General features: G+C 36.5%; 2 protein-coding genes across 3 annotated transcripts; both read right to left on the reverse strand.

Moving 5' to 3' along the window:
- Positions 1-5,164: 5,164 nt before the first annotated feature.
- On the reverse strand, positions 5,165-10,646 carry th2 (tyrosine hydroxylase 2). 2 transcript variants are annotated; one of them, XM_016275577.1, is made up of 13 exons: positions 9,643-10,646; positions 8,777-9,051; positions 7,845-8,022; positions 7,660-7,748; positions 7,457-7,524; positions 7,285-7,335; positions 7,004-7,149; positions 6,775-6,910; positions 6,608-6,677; positions 6,323-6,379; positions 5,963-6,058; positions 5,621-5,754; positions 5,165-5,521 (listed from the first exon to the last, which is right to left on the reverse strand). In XM_016275577.1, exons 2-13 carry the CDS (start codon positions 9,005-9,007, stop codon positions 5,356-5,358), a joined length of 1,422 nt encoding a protein of 473 aa, XP_016131063.1. In that variant the 5' UTR covers positions 9,008-9,051; positions 9,643-10,646; the 3' UTR covers positions 5,165-5,355. The 2 variants fall into 2 exon arrangements, with proteins under 2 accessions (XP_016131063.1, XP_016130979.1); XM_016275493.1 differs by having other exon boundaries at positions 8,777-9,043; positions 9,635-10,646.
- An 86-nt stretch (positions 10,647-10,732) lies between these two features.
- Positions 10,733-20,548, reverse strand: pah (phenylalanine hydroxylase). Its single transcript, XM_016275376.1, has 13 exons — positions 20,396-20,548; positions 19,241-19,357; positions 16,138-16,321; positions 14,722-14,810; positions 14,212-14,279; positions 13,403-13,599; positions 13,103-13,238; positions 12,916-12,985; positions 12,525-12,581; positions 12,301-12,396; positions 11,932-12,065; positions 11,735-11,850; positions 10,733-11,025 (listed from the first exon to the last, which is right to left on the reverse strand). Exons 1-13 carry the CDS (start codon positions 20,540-20,542, stop codon positions 10,982-10,984), a joined length of 1,455 nt encoding a protein of 484 aa, XP_016130862.1. The 5' UTR covers positions 20,543-20,548; the 3' UTR covers positions 10,733-10,981.
- Positions 20,549-21,183: the final 635 nt, after the last annotated feature.

A 21,183-nucleotide genomic window follows, 5' to 3' on the forward strand; every position in this document is an offset into this window, starting at 1 on the left:
CTGTACGTATTCCACTGTCTTATTTTATAGGTCACTTAGGTTAGAACTCAGAATAACAATTGTGGGAAACAAGACTCTCTTTCTTCCTAGTTTTTTCCCTTTTTCTGCGAAGCATTGTATCAGTGTTTTTGGTGTGGTGTTCTGCCAAGCTGGCTTAAAGTTGAGCCAAAGGTCGCCTAACGGCAGGAGCTGGCAGTTTTCATTGCAGAATGCTTGAGTGTGAGACAAAAAACTGTACAGGTGCTCATATAGACTGTCTCATTGACTCCACCAGGATAATAATCTGCAGTCCCATTCCTAACACTACAGGGGAACTTCCTCCGCTTGACCGTGACGCATGTGTGGTGGGGGAGACGGACGCAATGCAATTTGTGCTTCAACAGTTGAACCCTGAAGATGAAGACAAGCATGGGAAACTAAAGTGCAAGGAGAACACAAGACGGCGTGAGCTCTGTTTTTTTCCAAGAAAAGCACAGGAGACTCTCTAAAGGGGGAACAAGGGTCCTCTCAGGTCAATTGTGCTATGTTTGGGCAGGAAGGTGTGAGGCCAAAAGGTAGAATAGTTGGATCAATGACAAAAAAAAACGTTCACAAGTTTTTAAAAATAAAATTGTTTAAAACGTGCTTTAAGTTTAGATATTTTTTTCTTGGGTTTTAACAAATATGCTGTCTGTATTCATGGTGATTTCATGATGCAAAAAGTATTATTTTCAAATATCACTAATTATTCATTCATAAATCATTACATTTTTTTGGGGAGTCAAATCACATATAGTTGAAAAGTTGTAAAATATTAATGACAAGAAGTGCAGCAACCCTGGAGAAGATTTCCTGCAGTTCCTGAGACTTTTGCATGTGCTCCATTTGTAACAGTAGGGCATATTGTGCCTGGGTGTTAAAGGTGAGACTGAAATGGGTGCACAGGGGAAGAAATGAACCTACACTCTTTCAAGCCCGAAAGACAAGCCTGTATGATTCTTGGAGCCCAGTAGCACACCACCATCTGCAATCATAACATGCTACTGCTCTCCTGGTCCGCTGGCTTTGTTTGAATAAGTTCAATGTGGTCTGAAACGAGGCTTTGGTAGCGCTGAACGTGGCTGGTCCTGGACGAGCTGTATATAGCTTTGAGAAATCAATGTCAGCCTCTTCCACATACTCTCACACAAGGAACACTATTCCAAAGGATACAGAAACTTTTTGAGAGAGCATTGAGAAATTCCTGAAAGGACTTTTAGGTAATATGATAGAGTAAATGACCACCTTCCCAAAATCTACTTTAAATGATCAATATTTGGTTGGGCACGATTTTAACCCAAGACTGCCATCTGGTGGCTGGATTACATTTAGTAGTGGGGCTGTGCCAGAGTCCTGTGAATATGCCTTTTATTAAGAACCAGTTCATGATTAGGGTATGCATCATATATATGGTGGTTTTTACTTGGAATATTTCAGTCATCCATTGTCAGCCTGGTGGGAAAGATGGCAGTATTGTGATAGAGAATGCTTATGCATTTCTTGCAGCAGATGCTCTCTGTCATGATGAAGAAAGACTATGCAAGTCTTCCTTCAAAGGCCTAATGCCTTAAGCCTCCAAAGTTGGCGAGTAGTTTTAATGACTGAAAAAAACCATCATGATCAAAGCAGCTCTATCCAGGTTGAGAGCTTCCGCTCAGCTTACAGGCCTATTCACTCTTTGAGACAAAGCGAAAAGAACAAAAGGAAGGAGTGCACTTTTTGATTCCAGGAGATAATGCATTTTCATGAGGGTTCTCCTGGATAAGTAGAAGTCTTTTGAGGACCAAGCCTTGAACTTTCTTTCATAGTATGACCAGTGGCTAAAAGGTGGTAATATGGTGATGTAGACCTCTGGTGGGAATCGTAAAGGTTTAAACAATTCTGGTTCCGGTTCCTCCTTAACGATTCCAGCTCTGTAGCGGTTTTAATAATGACTCTTTTAGAAATGTAAGAAATAAATATTTGGAAAAAATAAATGTAATTTCATTGCAGTAAGTATACATTCAAGTCAACAAAAAAAGGGAAAATGTATTATCTATATGTTTTATACATTTATTGACTTGTAATTTTTAGTCAAATTCTTATAACTCGATCTTTCAGTGAAAAAGACATGTCTCTGGTGAAGTATGCCAGACTTCTTCAATCATGCCAGTCTGCTTAAAGCCCATCCCTCTACAATCGATTGCAAGATCACATCTGTTTTACACAGGCTTTTTAATGACTATTTATTGTCTTTAAATAACAATACTAAAAAGTTCACTCTTCGTCATACTCAGTGCTTCAGGGGTGTGGTGCTAAGATTTTCTTTTTGTGCAATTGGTTGAGATTTCTCTGAACCATGGGTAATGCATTTTTTTTTCACAAAGGAATTATGCTGTTGAACACAATTATTAAAAAGTAAGTTGAAATAATATGGGCCAATGGCTTCAACAAAAGCTTACCATTGATACCTAGTAGCTCACAGTTAGTGTGTCTTTAAAGGTTTATAAGTTACTGTTGAAAATCAATTCTCCTGGAGAAAATAAATGTGATTTTTCACTTCCGGAACCTGATTGTTGCTCTCCACAATGGCCACAATACCAAAAGGCAATGCTTATGTTCTGATGACGTGATAAGTGTTTGGGATTTGAGGGTAGAATTTCACAGGACTCCTCATAGGTTATCATATTGCTTTGGCAACACACATTTTTTTGAACGTGATGGATTCGGATCCAAGCTATGGTTTTCAGAGGGATTTGTGGGTTGGGTTGAGCGCAGTGTAAAATGAGATACGAGAGACGATTAAGTGTTTCAATTTGGTTTTTGAAAGCAGATGCTCCTCTCCTCTCTCCCACATTTATTACATTATTTGCCGGACAAGCTCTCTCTCTCTGATTCGTTATTTCAGCACGCTGAAGACAAACAAAGGCCAGCCAGCTGATAGAACATCATTTACCCCTGAACTCAATGAATTCCAGCACAGAGTGACCTGGTTGCTCACTTTGTGGTTTCACCTAGAGGATCGTTTGGCCTGTGCTGGAACCAATAGGGAGAAATATGCTGTGACCTGGTAGCTTAATCTTATATTATAAATGGAACAGTTGCGTAGCTGTTCCTACACCATCTGTAGTGCAACCACAAGCTGTCAATCTGTTAAATGTTGGGCTAATCCACTAAACGGTCTCCTTTCCTGTTGGAGCCAAAGCAGGAAAGATGATTCATTTATGATGCATTTAAGCAATATTATACTAGCAAGAACGCTGTCCCAAATATTAGCATGGCTGAGACTGGGCCATGGCCACGAGGTGACAGGTGATTACAGCAAAAGCACAAATTGTGTTGTATAAATTATCCAATCATTATACTTCAGAAAAAGTACAGATTCCTTTATGGAAATTGACTCAAGTAAAAGTTCAAGTTGCTCATAAGAAAAACACTTAAGTAAAAGTATTAAAGTAACTGATAATAAAACTAGCCTACTTAAGTATCAAACGTACAAGTAGACTACTAAATGTTATAAATAATGGCACAGCTGACTGTATCAATGGCAACCTAACTGAGAGTCTGGAAATATATAAAATGCATGTAATAGATATACAAGATATATAATACTTCACGAGTTTTATTCAGATTCGTGATTTGCGAAACGAATCATGTACACCTCTTCGCGAACCACTTTGACAAATTCAAAGGAACCGAATTGAATCAAAAGATGAATTCACGAACTGGATATCTCTCGGCGATCAGCAAAATTGCTTTCTGTTTGTTGCACTTTGCAATCGCAAATGTAGCGAAATGGTCAGGAGAAATATGTCGGAGTAAAAGTATCACTTTTTCCTTTAATATGTAGTAAAGTAAAAGTAGAAAAATGTATACTCGAGTAAAGATACCGAGCACCTGTAACGTTACTTATACGTAAGTATTTGTACTTCGTTACTATACATACTGAGCACAATTACGATTGGGTTATTTATTTTGTACAAAATAATGTTAAATAACTAGACACAATGTGGCCACTCACTTTATCTCTTTTTGCTTCGGTTGAATTTAGGTGTTGGACCTCTCCGAGTTAACATGCAGGCTTTTCTGAATGAATCAGTGTTCCGAACGAATCGGTTCTAGGTTAAAGTAAATGATTCAATGAATCATTCATAAAGACAGTCACTTGAGGCCACCTGCTGGATGTAACACACAGAAAGAGTCAAAATGGAAAATCCCTCACGATAACGTATCAAATAATGAATAGGCTATGTTGTGTATTTATAATAAATATAAATATTGTGATTTATTTTTCTGGTCATTGCTTGTATAGGCTATATGTGAAACAGAAATGCTGACTGATGAATTTTGCAGGCATTTATGAATTACTGTCTTTTCCCCCAGTAACGTCTGCATTTGATCCATTTCTGCTGAACTGGAAAACTGTGGCATGAGGTTTGAGAGTTGGTCAAAGCATTTCTCTCTCACCTCTTTATATTTACCACAGTCTCTGTCTCAACCTCACCAGTGTCACAATGCACATAGACTCGTTCTTTCTTTGGCATCTATGTCTGTGTCTGCCTTTTTCTTTTGCCAGACTGTAAACGAACAAAGTAGAGAAGTTTAGGCAGATTGTACTTTCTGTTTAGGGCCAGATAACATTCTAGTTTATTTTGGTTTTCATTTTACCACTGGTCCAAACATGAATGACTTGGTTCATTTTGATATGGTTTCATTCCAATATGGCTCTTGGATTTTAAGAGCTACATGTTTTAGGGGAACTTGAATTATTGTGTTCATAATTTGAGGGATCACTCTTAAATATCTTTAAGATTCTTAATTGGCATCTATGGTTCCACGAAGAACCTTTAACATATATGGAAACGTTCCATTCCACAAAAGGTTCTTTAAAGTTGAAAAAGTTTCTTTAGGTTTTTCAAATGTCCTTCACACTAAGAAAAAATGATTCTTTTAATTGTTCACTGAAAGATTCTTTGGGGAACCAAAAATAGTTCTTAAAATGTTTCTGCAAAATTCAGCATGTAGGGATTCTGTGGGGTGTTTGTCCCAACTCGCTTTGGTTTAATGTTGCATTTAAAATTCATGATTCAGAAACAGGCTTCCTGTCTTGTCAAAACAATACATGTACACTACACCGGAAACTATGATGTAAGGTAAAATACAGCGGTAGTCAAAATAAAGATATTTATTATTTTGGTAAACAGAACTCTTCATTACATTTGAAGGGGATAATGACACAAATACACACATATACTGTACACATTTCAACACCATACCGCATGCAATGTAATCTGCAATACTCATATTCATACAGAAAAGCTTTCCTTAAATAAATGATACTGTATCTTGCACTCGGGTTTATTTCTGTCCCAGCCTCTCCAGGGCTTTATGTAAAATCTTTAGGTCATCCCTCATCTGCCCTAAAGCATTCTGGATCTTAGAAGGCTCATCCAGAACCTCCATGCTGCAAGTATAGGGATCATATCTAACAGAGAAGGGCTTCTGTATTGTGGATGAATATTGCCTGTGGAGCAACAGCAATAGCAGTCACTAATGAGGCTTTCTGATCATTTGTACAACCTCAGTGAAAAGGTTTCTACAGATCATCTGAGAAAACACCCACCTTAGCTTGTGTTTGGTGTCCTCAAAGCTTTCGGACACAAAGTAAACAGGCTGATATGACTGGTCCTGGTATGGTTGGACCGCAGTCTCAATTGGGTTGAATGGCTTGTATTGGGGCTCATTAGAAAGGGCGTACTGGAAAAAAAGATACAATCCATTTAATTTTCAAAAACAAACAAAAAAAATGCTGTTCTTTTGAACTTTCTATTAATCACAGAATCCTACAAATCACAGTTTCCTTAACAATATTAAGTTAAGCACAGTTGTTTTCAACATTTATAATAATAAGAAATGTTTCATGAGCTCCAAACCAGCATATTAGTGCTTTTTATTTTTGTCTTACCAAAAGTTCTCCATATGAGGACAGTAGTCCAGCCCCATAGGCCTTTACTGTTCCATTTTGCTTACAGAGACCAAACTCCACTGTAAACCAGTATAGCTGTGTGAAATTTAGAGATGTTTTGTTAGGCTACACATACTAACATGTACAGTATAGTACATACATACTGTGAGCATAAATGGTTTACAGGATGACAGAATACAGAATGACAGAATTTATAAATAATGTCATTTTAACTTTTTTTATTTTTTTGACTTTGTAATATGAATGAAACAACACAAGGGGGCACTAAAGACTTGCTTTAATACGCTAATATTCAGTGAAGTATTCTCCAGCAGAATATTTCCACAAGGATGCACTCACTGTGGACAGTTTCTCAATATCCTCATCCAGTGCTCCAAGCGAGGCAAGTCCAATCTCCTGCAGGGTAAAATGTTCAGTGTCAAATACACACTGTCTTTCAGGATTTCACTTCGTGGACAAAGATTGGTTTACAGGTTGACGATTTAAATCAGATCTTTCTGTATTGAAATAGCATGCATTATAAATGTTAGTAGTCCAAATTCACACATTTCCCACTTGAACTGTTCATTTCAAGCTGTTTATGTGGCATAGAAATCAAACTTGTACTTCTGGACAAAAACATACCTGTGAAAACTGAGCAAATTCTTTGTCTGCAAGCATGGGAATATGTCCAAGTAGTTCATGGCAGCAGTCACTGTTTAGAGTAAAATAAAGTTAAAATATTAATATTGTGCATTAAAAAGATTTGCCAAATGAAATGTTGTCTAATGGGTCTGTGTCACTATACTTACGGTTCAGGGGAATGCATGGGAGCTGAAGGGTGACGAATGTACTGAGTACACTGGAACACCCGGAACGCTAGACTGGCTAGGAAGTCCCGAGCAGAGAGCAGCCCTGCCACTGGCCGCAACTGAAACCCTGTCCTTTCTAAACAAAGGTAGACACATTCACAGAACATGGTCAATATGAACTGCAGTTTTGCAACTTTATTGCAGGAACAGAATAAGCAGGCCTGTTTACCTTTAAGAAAAGCAGAAACTTCTCCTAGCTGAGGGATCTTGTCCTCCCCATACAAACATTCACTCTCCAGCTGACCTAGGGCTTCTAGAAACTGTCTGCAGGCATGAGTGGGGTACAGACCACCCAGAGTCCTGTAGACCTCCCTCCTGCCTCATCACAAAAAGCGCTCTTAGAATCATGCGGTCGCACTAGTCTTCTCTAAACATTTGATATGCAAATAATGACATATAGTTGACAGCGAGAACATCAATCAAACTCAATAAAATAATTGGGAAACCTACCAAGTGTCAATCTCTTCTGGAGTGTATTCCACTACAGGTAAAGGGTCACCACTACAATGACAAAAGAAAGATAATCGGTTCCTAAAATATAGTCACTTAGTTGATGAATGAAGTTCATACAGTAATATAATTTATATATATTTTTCAGATTGATTAATTTCATGTGACTTACTGCTTATATTTGAAAGCCAGTTCAGAAATGATTCCTCTTCGTTTTCTGTATTCCGGATCACTGAATCCCTGAATGTTACAATCGTTCATGTCACTTGTATAACAATTGATCTGAATAATTCAATGCAAGTAGAACTAAGATTCTAAAATTCTGAATGTAATTAATGTCCTGTTTGAAGAAAAGCATCACTGTTTTTCACTTACAGGGTGATCCTGGTCCAGATCAGGGTCGTATTTTGTTATCAGATGATTGCATTTATCCAGGTCAGAAATCTTCTTTGGAAACCAAGGAACTGTATGTTAAAATAAAATGAAAGGAACATTATGAAATAGTTGAAAAGAAATGTCTGATTGCAGTATATGTAATATGGAATAGCTAAATCACCTACTCTTTTCCTCTTGCACTATTCTCACGTCATCTGCAACTCTTTTTATGGAGTTGATGAAGATGTCAGTGTCAGAGCAGTGCACTTCACACTTCATGAAGAACTCCAGATCATCTCCACCGCTCTTCTTAGACTTCCTGCTCGGTCGACTCTCCAAATGGAGGAGCTTTGCTTCGAAAGTCTAAGTCGCAAAGCCAGACAAACGTTTTTATTATGTTTTCATCACAAAACATTTATTTATGGCACCTACAATGAAAAAAAGCATGAACATAATGCATATACCTAGAGCCAAATTTGACACGACTAAGAAAGCAGCGCATGGGCTGTTATGTTTTTAGTGTTGTTAGCCTGTTTTATGTGTGTGGGGTTTTTTTTAGATTTATTTGCACAAATGTGTTGATTTTGTTTGCTATTCTGAAATAAACCTAGAGTGGGGTGACAATGGGGATCATTATTTTGTACAAATATATTTGATTACCACAATAAATTCACACACAGATTTAAATTGCCCATGTTTTCTGTCGGTGTCACATTTGTAACAACAGCTCTGGTTGTCTTTGACCTTACTTAACACAGTTTAGGTAATTCGATTTTGAATACGTTAATATACAGCAAAATACTTATAGTAAGGTACACTGAAAAATGGTGTAAAACAATTTTCACTCAGAAGTCACAAGTTCCTAGTAAACTTCCCAAACAATTACAAGGATAAAAGGCATATTACACATTGAATTACATTTGAAATCTTGAAGCAGAAATACTAAAATGGTATTTTCTTGTACAACGTACTCCAATAACCTTTGTTTTATTTACAACTTCGAAAAATCCCCCATTTTTCTTTTTCTCTTTTCCTTTTTTTTTTCACACGTTACAGAAGTTGAAACAAAATGTCACCACGACTGTAATTTATGAATGAAAGAAGTAAAAGCACGTACCTCAAAGACTTTGCCAGCCTTGAAGAAGCCTGCGTTTTTCTCATTTTTGAGAGCAAAGAGGATGTTGAGAGTGACTTTACCGCTTTTCTCCTCCTCAAACACGAAGCTGTCCCCGCAGCGCGAGGGGCCCGGAGATGGCGAGCCGCTCTCTCTGTCGCGCCGTGAGTCCTCGATCAGACTGCGCTTTCTGCCGCTCAGCGGAATGTTCTGCACTATACTGTCCGTCTTCATCGATTCTTAGAGGATAAATAGGCCACTATATCTCAAATAAATATATCCAATTAGTCTTTGTATACTAAAATGGTATTTTCTTGTACAACGTACTCCAATAACCTTTGTTTTATTTACAACTTCGAAAAATCCCCCATTTTTCTTTTTCTCTTTTCCTTTTTTTTTTTTCACACGTTACAGAAGTTGAAACAAAATGTCACCACGACTGTAATTTATGAATGAAAGAAGTAAAAGCACGTACCTCAAAGACTTTGCCAGCCTTGAAGAAGCCTGCGTTTTTCTCATTTTTGAGAGCAAAGAGGATGTTGAGAGTGACTTTACCGCTTTTCTCCTCCTCAAACACGAAGCTGCCCCCGCAGCGCGAGGGGCCCGGAGATGGCGAGCCGCTCTCTCTGTCGCGCCGTGCGTCCTCGATCAGACTGCGCTTTCTGCCGCTCAGCGGAATGTTCTGCACTATACTGTCCGTCTTCATCGATTCTTAGAGGATAAATAGGCCACTATATCTAAAATAAATATATCCAATTAGTCTTTGTGTCGACACCAAACTCCAACTCTGCCTAAATGAGGAGAAAACTCTTATGTTCACTGTGGGGCCAAAACACTGCAATTTATAGACAGACGTGCTAAATAAATATATCCAATTAGTCTTTGTGTCGACACCAAACTCCAACTCTGCCTAAATGAGGAGAAAACTCTTATGTTCACTGTGGGGCCAAAACACTGCAATTTATAGACAGACGTGCTGGATTTTATGCAAATGTGTTGCGTAAATGCAAGTCTAATTTTAAGCTGAGATGCGTCACGAGTTTGTGTTTTTCTTTTCCAGATAAGAGCAGTGACACGTGACATTTCACAGGCGCTTCACAGCCAAAAGCGACAAATTGCATAAACTAAATGCCATTTTTGTGTGTGTGTGTGCGAAAAGTCAGCACTAAATGAGTCTTTATTGGAAATATCTAAATAAATAAGTATCTTTTGTTTATAGGGTCGTAAATGATACAGAAAATACGGCATTGATACTGAGCTGCTCTCCAAGGTACTGAAACCGACTTCTGCTGTACGCATGCTGCTCCCTTAAACGCGATAAATAACAAAAACTATAACAATAATAATAATAATTATTATTAGAATTAGTACAAGTACTAGTATTCTAAAAAAGAATAAATGGCAACAATAAAGGATGATAATAATAGTTTTAATAATAATATCTTTATTTTTTTTTAATACATGTGACAATGCATGCATAGCATCTCAGTCCTCAGTACAGCCACAGATGAATGATATAATGCAGTTTTCTGAATTACATTCACAATAAAGCGAAACTTCAAACTATATTTCGTTACGTGTAAGTATTTTAATCACTAAGCTTTAGTTTGCATATGAACGCATGTTTTAAATAAGCAATTTAATACTGAAAATAATTCGTCCCTCAAATGCGTTCGCTCGACACATGGTTTCAACAAGCCTTTGATGCCGTGATTCATTGATTGCGGGTTGTTTGGGGAAATTACAGCAACATTGTGCGACATCATGTAGCAACAGCTGAAGCAAATGTTGGACGGTAGGCAACCTGTATTTTTGTACGATTAAACTATACCGAGAAAAATACAGTAGGCCTATATAATATATATAAAATAACAAATATTGCGGCAGCGGGCCTGATCGTGCCCGAAGATTTTTGGTATTTACATGCGATTCGTCTGGCATAGTTTTTTTTTTCTCCCGTGTTATTTCGTTATATGTCATTTAAATACGTAGTGGCTAAATATATTTGGACTAGCAAAATATGTCTATAAATATGTTCTACATGCAATATATAAGGGCTAATTTAATATTTAATATAATGCTCTCTCTATCTCAGCTTGATTAGAAAATGTTGTAAATGAGCATAAAAAGCAACATAGACGATGCTAATGAAGCGTCTTTGATTTTCTAGCATTTCTTCTTTTCCCTCGAAAATCCTCCAACATCGTTTCACTCCATCTTTCGCAGGGCAGTGCACAGGATTGAGATTTCACCTTGGAAGAAAAAAAACATCCATTTGTGATCCATGCGGGATTAAATTAAAACTTGAACATATTACTGTAAGATAACAAATATGGCAACAGAAAAAAAATCTCCAGGTCAAAAACAAATTTGGAATTCATAAATTGCTTGTTTAGTTACTAATCATAAGATACGCTGTATTTAAAAAAAAAAAACTGTGAAAAAAAATATTGACACTGTGCAGTTTTTACCTCAGGGAATTATTTCTAAGTTACTATGATTTGATTAAAAACTAAAAATTTTAATTGCTGTAAAAAAAAAAGTAAAAATACAACCTGAATTTCATCATAAGTGAAGAAAATTAAGTCCAGAGTCCAGAACTCTGAATTTAATTATAAAATAAAAATGAGTAGACTAACTGAATGGAAACAAAGTATTAAATAATGCTAAAAACAGTTTTACAGTGCTTATCTGATCCTTAAAAATTACTTGTGAGTGTACATGAACGTATTCAATTTGACTTTTAGATAGTAAACTATATTATTTGACTTTTTACGGTGTACTTTTCCAAAATCCTTACTATAACTCTCAAATCATATTTTTTCCTGCTCATTCCTCTTGTCTTTACTTTCAGTAGAGAATTCTCCTATCTGATTTTTTTTTCTGAAAATCCAGATTTTTCATTCTTAATTCTTGTATAATATAGGGAAGATTAAGTGCTACATAATACTGAAGACACACCGCTGATGTTGTCAGCCAGGTTCTTCAGCTGCTGTGTGTTATCCAGCACCTCAATTCTCTGTGTGTAGGCATTGTAGCGCACAGAGAAAGGTCTGGGAATGATGGAAGCAAATTTCCTGAAAAAAAAAGATAGATAACTGGAAAAAATGCTGAGGGAAAGGAATATTTTGGAGATGGTTTAATGGCAGTCACTTTACCTGACTTTTTCTTTGGCATCCTCGAAACTTTCAGCCACAAAGTAAACTGGCTGGAACTCTGTAATGGGATACTTCTGCTGGCAGGTCTTCTCTGGCTCGAAGGGCAGAAGTTTGGGCTTGTCCGTCAAACAGTACTATAAGACATCAGAATAACATCTAATTTTCAGTCTGTTCTCCACTTTAGCCATGCTTTTGTGCATCAGTGTCATGTTTCTGTGTATCACTCCACTAATGGCACAATAAACTCAACTGGGCTGCTAACCCATTTTCTGAAAGCTCGCAGCAAAAAGCCAGTTTACTTTGATGGGTTAGAGCACAGGGCATGAACCAGGAGGAAGTATTCTGAGAGGTACCACATACAGTACATACCTGCAGTTCGCCAAAAGATGAGAGCAGACCGGCACCGTAAGCCTTTACTTCATTTCCTTCCTTGCACAGACCATATTCCACAGTGAACCAGTAGACCTGCAAAAAAATAAATATTATAATCATGCAGCCCTTCTGAGAGAGACAAATATACCTTGTGGTCTTATAATATGGCCTCAGTTAAAATGTGGAAAATTATTCTTATTGTAACCTAAAGCAATACTCACTGTAGCCAGCTTCTCTATGAACAAATCAGGGGCGCCCAAAGAAGCGAGTCCAATTTCCTGATCAACAGGAAACATCATCACATTTGGATATTATGTCACTGATAAATGCACATTAGAGATTTAAAGTCTGAAGCAGATGTTCTCTAGATACCCACATAATACTATGGAAGCTTATTTCTGAAGTTCTGAATTTTTTCTCACAATTATGAATATATATATATATATATATATATATATATATATATATATATATATATATCATAATTAATTAAAAAAAGTGTCAGAATTGTGAGAATAAAAGTCAAAATTACAAATGTATATCATGAATTTCACTTCTTTCATTCAAATTAACATTATAAATTAATTATTATATTATATTATATTATCAAACCTGTGAGAACTGGGCAAAACTTGGGTCAGCAAAGAGTGGGACATGACCCAGCAGCTCATGGCAGATATCCCTGAGGAAACAAATCCACTTTTTTCCCCCCCTTTTGATCACTTTTCACAGTTATGACATATATTTGTGCCATTTATTCCAAACAAAGCTGTAACAACTTCTTGGTCTGTATACTCACGGTTCAGGTGTGTACATGGGTTTGGAGCTATGGCGAATGTACTGTGTCGAGTGAAACACTCGGAAGGCGAGACCAGCTAAGAAGTCACGCGAGGAGAGGAGACCGGCCACAGGACGCAGACGGAAACCTGTGCATGCTGAGAAATCAAGAAAGGGTGAGATATGTAGTGTAGAAGTGAAACACTAGTTTTTCTTTGTTTTTTTCCTTTTCTTTTTTATTACACACTAAACCTTCAATTTGACTTCCCCTTCACCTGACTGTATATGAGTATAAAGCAGCTCTACTGAAGGACACTCTTACTCTGCAGGTAGTGTGAGATGTCCTCTAGCTGCGGGATGTTGTCCTCACAGTACCCACAGTACTTCTCCAGAAGAGGAAAAACACGGTTGTGTTCATGACAGGCATGCGTTGCGTACAGAGACTTCAGCTCTCTAAAAACTGTTCCCCATGTGGCCTTCTCTTCGGCAGTATATTCAACACGTGGAATAACCTGTCCACTAAAAGAGGAGGGAGATTTAGCTCATTTGATCTCAGGAGGGAGGTTTAGCTCATTTTTAGGACACAATGTGTTCAAATATATTTGTCTGAACAGTATCCAACAAACCTAACAAACTTTATTTTGAGAATGATTTTGCTTGAAAAACATGTTTGTGCTATTTTTCTTTAAAAAGAAATTCCACAGTGATATTTTGTTTTATAATGCAAAGACATGTACACTACCGGTCAAAACTTTGGAATAATTTAGATTTTTACAATGTTTTTTTGTAAAGGAGACACATTGAAGACACACTGTACGTCATATCTATGTCATATCAGTGATGAGTGGTGTTATTATTGATGGAGCGTGTATGTAAATGTGGGGGCGTAGCATTCAATGCTCCTGCCCTTTGTAGTGGCCGTGTGAATAATGCATCTCAATTATGATGACAAAGCTCCCGGCACTCAGTACTGCACTGGGGCCCTGCAATTTAGCCCTTTTGTTAGGCAGCAGGAGTAATTTTCCATAGAATGCACAACAAAACAACAGGGAAAGTACTAGAGGTGGGGATGATCCCTGTAGCCCATGAGAAAGTGGGGGAGAAAGAGAAAACACTGAGGGCAATAGTTACTGTCTGTAGTTGTAGGCAATGTCAGCAAATTCCTTTCTTCTGGCGCGGTACACGGGGTCCGTAAAGCCCTGTGAATGACAATGACATTAGAGTGTGAAAGAAAGTGGAGCTAGTTCTAATCTCTCAGTAGCCTTTGACAGTATTTCTCAGTGTCATGGAGGAGACTCATTCAAATGAAGCCTTTGTAGAGTGTTTGCTGCTCATGATGAATGCATTTCAGTTTAATAACGGCTGGAAAGGGGCAATTATTTATAATTACAAGGGCTCAATTAAAGCGATGACATCAATTTGAGAGCCCCCGCCCGTTTCCATTAGAATTGAGAGTGATGCATATTCTGACTGTGGGCTTTTAGTGTCGCATGGACCAACTATGTATCTTTCAAAATACACCCACACACGCATGCGTTTGAAATAAAAATGAAGAAGTTTCCTCTCACGCTCACTTTCACTCTTTTCTTTGATCATACAGACAGTCACTTCAAAAACACACACACACACACAGTGTCTTACAGGATGGTCTGCATCCAGCTCGGACCCATAACTGAGAATCTGATTGGCAAAACGGTCCAAGTCCTGGATGTCATTGGGGAACCATGGAACTTTTGATGAGAGGGAAAGAAGGAAGAATATTTATGGTAATTATATAATCAATGCAATTTATGTCCTGTTGACAGCATATTTGACATGGTGTGTCTATCCTTGTGAAAAAAGTGTACTTTTTTAAGTACTTGACAAATTATTTAAAAAGTACTTAGAAGTAAAACTTTTAATTTGACAAAATACACATTTCAAAAGTATAGTTAAGTGTGTAAAAAATGTACTGATGAAAGTATTCTCTCTTTATGTACAATTAAGTGGCCTTTTATTTCAATAATATTACATTATCTGCAAGTATATGCTACAAGTGCACACTCATTATAATTCAGTGCATTTTTTTCACAAGGGTATAGTAATGCATGTACAATGGAAATCTATGGGGCAAGGCAAGACTTTTATAGACAACTTTGCAACACATATAACACATTTCTGAATATAATAAATTATATAAGTGCTTTAACAAAATAAAAAAATAAAAAACTGAGCTGCCTTCCTCCTTTAAACCTTCCAGAATTACTTGACCCTAGACTTTAATTGAAAGTATTTGTGAGTTTTCTGATTTAGATTTCAATGAGATCTATATTGTTTCCACTCTCTTTATTAAATTGAGATTAATGTACTAAGTTCTAAATAAGTGAACTTGGTAATATTGAATGCTGTGTTCGCTAACGTTGGCATGCTAACAGAGATGGATGACACAGTAGTAAACAGAAAGCATTGTGAGGCGAATGAGCCAGAGGGTGACAACGCAGTCCAGGCTATGAGGCTAAATCTTGCTCTACATCAGCTAGATTTATGACAGTTAAACTCTTTGGGGGTCCAGCCATTGGTACAGAGTTCAACAGCGAGCCTGAGGCTGTCTGAACAAAAGGCCAAGAACTGAAGACCCTGACTGGTTTTCCTCATCAGCCATAAATATCCATAAATGTCCCCTGCTCTGTGTTTTCTTATTGTATAAGGGGGAAATTGTGATGGGATCTGTTGGCCTGTCAAGTCTTTGTATTGCACTTTGACCCCCACCCTGCTGAACTGACTCTTGAATAGAAACAAGACATTTCAGTCTATCTCTATGAGTCTGTTTGTCCTCAAAAACTAAACTAATGTAATTCTGGAAACAACCATAAGAGCGGCTGAGTGCAAGGGTCTTTGTCATCCATCTCCACAATGACATTTATGAACGATTACAGCATGTGTTCTATTTCTGTTCTTCATATTCTATACTATCCTATTCTCGCTCTCTTGTTGTATTTCTGTCTGACCTTGAAATGTCGTAACAGTTTTATTTCTTTTCTCATGAGTTATTCATCAGACATTTGCCCTGTGTCTCACCTGTGTCCTTCTGTTTGTTGCGAGACAGCTCATGAACTTGGCCAGTGATTTGTGTGCGCAGACCGTCAACAACTTCATCGAGAGCTTTAGAAGAGGCTTGATCCACACTGATGAAGAACTCATATTCTTCTTTGTTGTTGCGTGATGGACGGGACTCAATGTGGGTCAGATTAATGCCTTTCTCCTACAAAGTACATACATGTAACATACATGTACATAATGCTGCATTATATTACATAACTTACAATAATTCTGTACTATATATTACAAGATATTTATGTATTAGTGATATTTACATAATGTATTTCTTTATGTTTATGTACGCATTTCTCAAGTTTATATGCTCTCTCTCTCTCTCTCTATATATGTATAAAAGAGAAAATTTATTTGTTTTTTCATAATACTAAGAAATATAAAAAATACTTTATTTGTTTAATTACTTATTTCATTGCTTGACACACAGTAGTGTACTATTTTTTAAATAAAAAACGTTACAATGTATCTATATCTTTATCTATATCTAACTAACTAGTAAAAATATATTTATTTACTTTAATACTTATTTTTTAACTTTAAGAGAGGTTTTTAAAAATATATATTTATTTACATCTTTTAGTGTGTCTGAAAATCTTACAATCATATTTTAGCTTGCTTGATACATCCAGCATAAATTTGATGTTTAGATATAGTCCATATTATAGTGAATAAACTATATATTATAGTGAATAAACACTCCAGGCCAGTCCATCTAATGAAAAAGCAATTACAATATACAGTACTGTGGAGAAAGTTATTAGACTGTCCATCTGCATTCTAGACTGAGTGATTCAATGATATATTTAATTACAGGGTTTCTGTACCCTTACCACTTTAATAAAAAGATTTTCTCATAAATTAAAAGATGTGTAAGATGTATCACAAACATGAATGATTAACCATGATTAACCACATTCACATTGTGGCAGCAACTAAGACTCACATGTGCAGTTTTTCTTTAGCCAATAGGAGAGTGGGTGTTTTTGCATAATTAAGTTCAAATTGCAGTGTTCAAGCCAAAACATGTTTGAATTTATGTGTTTTTACACACAGAGAGGGAGGACACCCATTACTGTTTGCTATAGGCCTGTAGAGGAGGCGGATAGGGCTTACAATACCTTGGACCTTCTCTGGTTCTTTTTCAACATTTCCCCTCCCTTTCTATGTGGTAATGATTGAGTCCATATGAATCTGCATCCTTTAACACTCAAAAAACAACACAGCAGAGAATTACTGCATTTTTTCGCAGTGCTGGGTTAATATAAATTTGTTCAGTAAGAACATTTGCTGTTTCTGTTCTAAGATCACTGTCAAGTGTCTGCATGTTTTTTATATGTATAATATGTGTTTTATATGTTTTATACTGTCCTGACAATCTAATATATAAAGATATTACGCATATTAATTAGTGGTATTATATTATGTAATTGCATTATATTAATAATTAATTAATTACATTTTCTATTTAAATTGTTGGGGCTGGATAGTTAATTCAGAATAATAGCCATTATTCACTATAACTATTATCACTATTAACTATAATCAGTCATTATAGTTGTTTTCAGTCTTTCATAAAGCATCCTTTTCCCTAATAACAAACATTAAATGTGGGCTGCAGCAGATTGCTTTGTATTAGGTCAAAATAAAGCTGTAAAGTGTGTGCGGGGTGTCCGTGGTGAGGGGTGGAGTAGGGGGTGTTTTAAAGGGGGTGGAGTAGGATGGTACGGAAGAGCCAATCAGAATCCACAGGCCAAGCTTTTATCTTTATAGTGGCATTAAGGGGTGAGTGGTTGGCACATATCCATTAATGACTTGCAGAAAAGCACCAGAGAAGATTTTAGGCTCATTAGTTTGGTTGCTGAATTTCATGAAAGCACAGCATATATTAGTATGCAACATGTTGTGCTTGTGTAATAATTTCTTTATAATCAGTAACTAAAGCCCGTCATCTACTTGGGAGCACGATTCATTGCACGTAGGCAGTAGAAAAGTCAACATCCCAAAACAAAATATACTGAACTTTGATACAAGAACTTTGGAGATGATTCAAGAAAGCTTGGCATTATTACAAGATAAGTGCACTGTGTGCATGTCTATAATATCCTGTCATCTCAAAACACAATTCTGGTTGATATTATTGACTTTTCTATATGTATCACAAGAAGAGGTCACAATGTTGTGTTTTCAATGGCCTTATGCTTTGTCTCTGCTTTTTATTGCTCTTTTTTATTTTATTTACATTTACTGAATTTATAATAAAAAGTAAATTATACAAAACAAAACTTAAGGTTCAATAAGATGTATTTCATGCACAGATGCATTTTTTAAAAAACAGTAATAGTGTGAAACTATTTTAAAATGTAATATATTTTAAAATTGTATTTTTAAATCTGAATTTTTATCAGTAACCATCCCAGTCTTCAGTGTCACATGATCCTTAAATTTTTTATTTCTGGATTCTTTGATGAGCAACATTCAGAAAGAACAGCCTTTTTCAATCACTTAATGCATCTTGCTGAATAAAAGTACACATTTATTTCTTTTTTCCCCATGAAGCTTCCTCTCCTGAGGTATTATCTTTCCGCATTCATATCTCAGATTAAATTAATATACCATGTTTTTATAAGTGACAGAAGCTTTCATTTGCATTTAGTCTTTTTTTTTTTTTTCTTGTGGCACAAAATCACCATTAAAGACAAGTTCATTGATTTTCAACCAGCTTTGTGTTGCAACAATGCTGGTAGTATATGTATATGAAAAATTTGTACTCTTCCTCCATGCTACAAAATGCGTCATCCAGCAAACTTCATTACTTCTGTTGAAGTTACATCATGTGCACAGTATTACCTAATCCCCTGCAAATACAAATATAGTCCTGTTTTGCATTTCTACAAATCTACCACTATCATCTGCTGTCCTTGACCCCCATGTTTTGGCTTCAAATAAATGCAAGTGTATAGAGAGAGAGAAAGCGTGAGAGAGAAAATAGACAGACATACAACCGTACAAAGAGACTGTGAAAAGGGACAAATGATGCAATACAAATGTTTTGTGTCAAGACACTAACCTCAAATAGTCTTAGAGCTTTTACAAGAGCGCCAACTTCTTGCTTCAAAGAGAAGATGCAAGACACCACTCCTGTTTTATTTAATGGTTCCTCCAGGTAGGATGAGGTCAGAGAGCCCTGTTAAACAAACAAATGTCAAGACACTCACACAATTGCACTCATCGTCATCAACATGCATCAAATGAGTGCATAACTGTCATTGAAAATTGAATTTTCATTGCTTTGCAATTTTTATTTAATTAGTGTCCACCTTTCTTTCTTTTAAATGGTAATGAATATTAGTTCATCTTTTCTCATAGTGCCAAGGGAGCCATGAATCTCTGCTTGGGAATCCACTCACTGCGTGTATTTTAACTTTTTTTTTAGGATGCAACACTGTCTGTTACACATTAGCAAAACTAAACCACTGATAAGTAACTTTCAAGGCAAGTAGTTTCCCTCTATGGAAATTAATTGAAATATAAATGCCCATAAATCACAAAATGATCATATATTGCTTCAATCTGAATAATAGCAGCAGGTTTGTGTAGGTTTAGGACTCTAATAAATATCATTAACTTGGTATGAAAACTATTGCAAGACCTTAATGTCGCTTCAAAAATCTGTGTGACTGAGCAGAAGGACTTTAAAACTCATGACCAAAGTCACACTCACATTCCTGTGAATCAGGTGTCAGTGTCATAACTTTCACCCCTACTTTGCCATAATACTTTTTAAAGAACAAAAAGTAATGTCAGGACATCTAAAATATGAAAGTAAAACAATCAGCAATTAATGTATTATTGAGATTCCATACAGTGATATATAGTTTTAACAAATTAGAGTCTTTCAGTTGATGCTATAGCTAGTATGTTGAACTTCGTTTTGTGGTCTGGAGAGAAATTTCCAGTCAGGTTTAACAATAATAAGAATGAGCTGGAGTGTCATTGAACAATTGTAGGTCCACACAACATGTTCACTTTGACTTTTCTGCATTACATAACCATATACTTTGGATCCTAGTCTGCATGTCTCTACTCTTGTTATTTCTAGTGTTGGGAAATGCTATAAAATATTTTAAAATATATTTAAAATAATATCAACTGTTATAGGCTACTAATATGATCACAATATATTTTTTTATAGTAAAACATAAAAAAATAGAGAATAGTTCACCTTTCTCTCCAGATTCCCGTTCATCTGTCTGAAACCTGCGTCCATTCTTGCTTTGAATGCTTGTGTGCACTTTGTGTTGCCCATCCAAAACTCCAGCCGTTTAAAAGTACCTCGTGACACCACACCCCCTGAACGGCCCGTGTGCATGTCACGCGACGAGATGCCCATAAACCTCTGGGATATTTGGAAGCTGCGCCACAGCGCATCTGGTGTGTGTCGATTAGGCTACTTCGCAGTTTTGTTTTTCTTCTACTTGATGTAATGGTTTTATTAGTAGATTCATTTATTTTATAATTATTATTTTTTTAAGTAGAAGGGATTGAGTGTTCAAGATTAGAAAAACAGATGCAGGATCCCGTTATAAATAATAATCGTCACTATCCATATGTTCATACTCTGTTTATGACCACACGGTGGCGCTAAATATAGCTAAGGTAACTGGGACTGGGTCCAGGTGAGCGACTGTGTCAGACAGTGTCAAAATTATACACTGATACACTGATTTCATAGAGAGGTGTACTTTTAAGATGATTTTTATTGACATTATTTTTTCTTGCGTAATCTGTTGAAATTTGTCTCGCGGGACGCAAAATGTCATGTGGCGCCTCTAGCACAGTTAGCTAACCGTTAATTATGTCAAATAATTTCCAAACAAACACCAACATATTGTTATTTATTTGTTGTTAATGTTTTATCAACGGCTCTGGTAATGATGGGTCGCAACAGAAACGTGCAAGTAGCGTAGGCCTACTGTTGCTATGGTTACATCCTCAGGTGACTGCAATTTT

This window comes from Sinocyclocheilus grahami, unplaced genomic scaffold, assembly GCF_001515645.1.
Source record: "Sinocyclocheilus grahami isolate Dianchi unplaced genomic scaffold, SAMN03320097.WGS_v1.1 scaffold1.1, whole genome shotgun sequence".
NCBI lineage: Eukaryota > Metazoa > Chordata > Actinopteri > Cypriniformes > Cyprinidae > Sinocyclocheilus > Sinocyclocheilus grahami.